The sequence below is a fragment of the Lactuca sativa genome, chromosome 3 (genome assembly GCF_002870075.4).
Source record: "Lactuca sativa cultivar Salinas chromosome 3, Lsat_Salinas_v11, whole genome shotgun sequence".
NCBI lineage: Eukaryota > Viridiplantae > Streptophyta > Magnoliopsida > Asterales > Asteraceae > Lactuca > Lactuca sativa.
In genome coordinates, this window is record NC_056625.2 from 207347400 (window position 1) to 207349867 (window position 2468).

General features: G+C 34.7%; 1 protein-coding gene across 1 annotated transcript; it reads left to right on the forward strand.

The window, feature by feature from the left end:
- The first annotated feature begins 400 nt into the window (after positions 1–400).
- On the forward strand, positions 401–1163 carry LOC111877562 (calcium-binding protein CML38). The gene has a single exon (XM_023874075.2). The coding sequence runs from the start codon at positions 502–504 to the stop codon at positions 925–927; it is 426 nt and encodes a 141-aa protein (XP_023729843.1). The 5' UTR covers positions 401–501; the 3' UTR covers positions 928–1163.
- Positions 1164–2468: the final 1305 nt, after the last annotated feature.

Here is a 2468-nt window from a genome sequence, read left to right on the forward strand (position 1 = left end):
TGATTTAGCATTTTGTTAAATTGGAATATGATATATAGTTGACCAATATTAAACATTAATCATCATTTGTACATGTGGTGTCTTAAATATTTATTTGACGTACTTCCGATCCAATTGATGACGGTGCATAATTAAAAAATTGCTTTCAAATTGGTGAAAAATATTAAAACCTCTAAACAAGGGTTATATATCGTACATTTTTAAAAGCAAAAGGTAGTAGACTGATATTCCTAAGGCTGCATTTCTTAGATGTTTCCTTTTAAATAATTGCCCCTACTTTGACAATTCGTCATTGCTTACCCCCTTACACTTCTAATTTTGGGTCAAAACAAACCCCGTGTAGAAAACGCGGTTACTCCGTCAATGAATATCTCTCTCTATATAGCTGTTCCTCTCGTCTATTCACAGCTTAGTACTTCTTTCGCACTTTCTCTAAACTTTCTCTCTTTAGAATATACATATACACAAAGCGTGCACAATACACAGATTTTTTTGTATTTTATGGAAAAATTGCAACAATACAGACATGTATTTAGACAACTGGACAAGAATGGAGATGGGAAGCTATCACCACCGGAGCTCCAAATTTGCATTGGAAAGGTAGGCGGAGAGTTGACATTAGAGGAGGCGGAGATAGCAGCGGCAATGATGGATTCCGACGGAGATGGGTTGTTGAGTATGGAGGATTTGATTAAAGTAGTTGAAGATGCAAACGAAGAGGAAAAGGCTAATGACTTGAAGATGGCTTTCAAGATGTATGAAGAAATGGAGGGGTGTGGATGCATAACCCCAAAAAGCTTGAAAAGGATGCTTAGCAAACTGGGAGAGTCGAGAACTGTTGATGATTGCAAGGTGATGATTTCTAAGTTTGATGTTAATGGTGATGGTGTTCTAACTTTTGATGAATTTAGGGAGATGATGTTGTGATGAAGAAGTTAATACCCATGAGTTGATTCATTGCACGTGTATATTGTTGTTATTCCTTTGTGGAACATTCTTTTGTATCGAAACCGTTTCTGGTGTTGTCTGCTTTGTTATTTATACAGATTGACGCAGACTTCGATCAGTCGATAGTGTTATTTGTTTTATTGATTCAAATTATTATTAATAGTTTTTGCATGTAAATCTTCTGTATAAATTTATCTATTGACGAATTTTTTTCATTGCTTAAGCCTTGTAAACACAACCACCAGCTTCAAATTCCACAAAGAAGTGTTTCTATATGATTATGTGTGTGTAAAATTCAATTTAGATTGGTGAAACAGTTATATCAAATTAGCGCGGGAGTATCTAATTTAAACTAATGATGTTGGGTTTCATTGTTTCTAGGATTTTTTTGCATCCGATAATTTGTTTGCTTATTGATTTATAAAATTTCTTAGTGTAAAACTTGTTGAAGTTGATAAAAAAGACAAAAGTTGCAACAACATTTTAAAAGAATGTGTACAAAGAATATTCCTTTACATAATAAACACACAAATATCGTTTAACTCCCCGGTACTATTTCAACAAAATTGAAATATTTATACACATGAAAAGGTGCAATCATTCATAACAATTGCACCCCGTCATGAACCATCACAGCCCTTCAACTTTGGTGGTTATTTTCAAACAATAACTATAGAAATTGGTTAACAACCTAATAACTAACTTTAACTTCCAGAATTAACTTACTTCTTGGTAACTAACTAGGAACCGTCTTTCAAAACTACCAAACTAACCTTAAGTTTAGAATAATTATTATCTAGAAGACTTTAGTTTGTTCTAGAATGCTCTAGAAGATTCTAGAACATTATGGAAGACTAAGAAAAACTCCGGAATATACCGGAAGAGTTTAGAATACTCTAGAACGACATGGAAGACCCTGGAAGGTTATGAATCTAACTAGAAGAAACTAGAGCAACCTACACCTCTTCAGAACATAATAGAACATTCTAGAAACATATGGAAGCTTATAGAGTATGTTGGATAGTTCTAGAGTTATGTAGTAAGTAGTAACTGTATTGTAGTATTTAGAAGCTTCCTAAAAGGCCTATAAATAGGTGTGGAGCTCATTTGCTCCAAACCATCCAAAAAAAGCCTCAAGGAAAGCAAAGTGTGCAACAGTTTCTCAAAGTGTAAGTTCTTAAGTTTCTTAATAAAAGTATTGTTGTTTCCCATACAAAGAGTCGTGTTCAACAATCTGGTATCATAGCAATGTTTCTTGGTAGTGAGAACAAGTGATCCTCGTTGTATCGTGAGTAGTCTGTGACTCTACAAGTTTGGTGTCGAAACTAGCTTGTTTGGTATTACCGAGGCACTGCCAACACGATTGGTGATCTCCAAGTTGTCGGAGGAATCAAGAAACTCAACAATAACAACTAAAAAACGTGGGAAACATGTATGAAGTCCTATTTATATGGACAAGATCTATGGGAGGTCGTTGGCAGAAGTGAAACTATGCCACCAGAGGAAGATGTTAATGGTGT

What these genes read in the sequence shown, in the direction of transcription:
- LOC111877562 (XM_023874075.2), top strand. Translation starts at nt 502, where the DNA reads ATGGAAAAATTGCAACAATACAGACATGTATTTAGACAACTGGACAAG.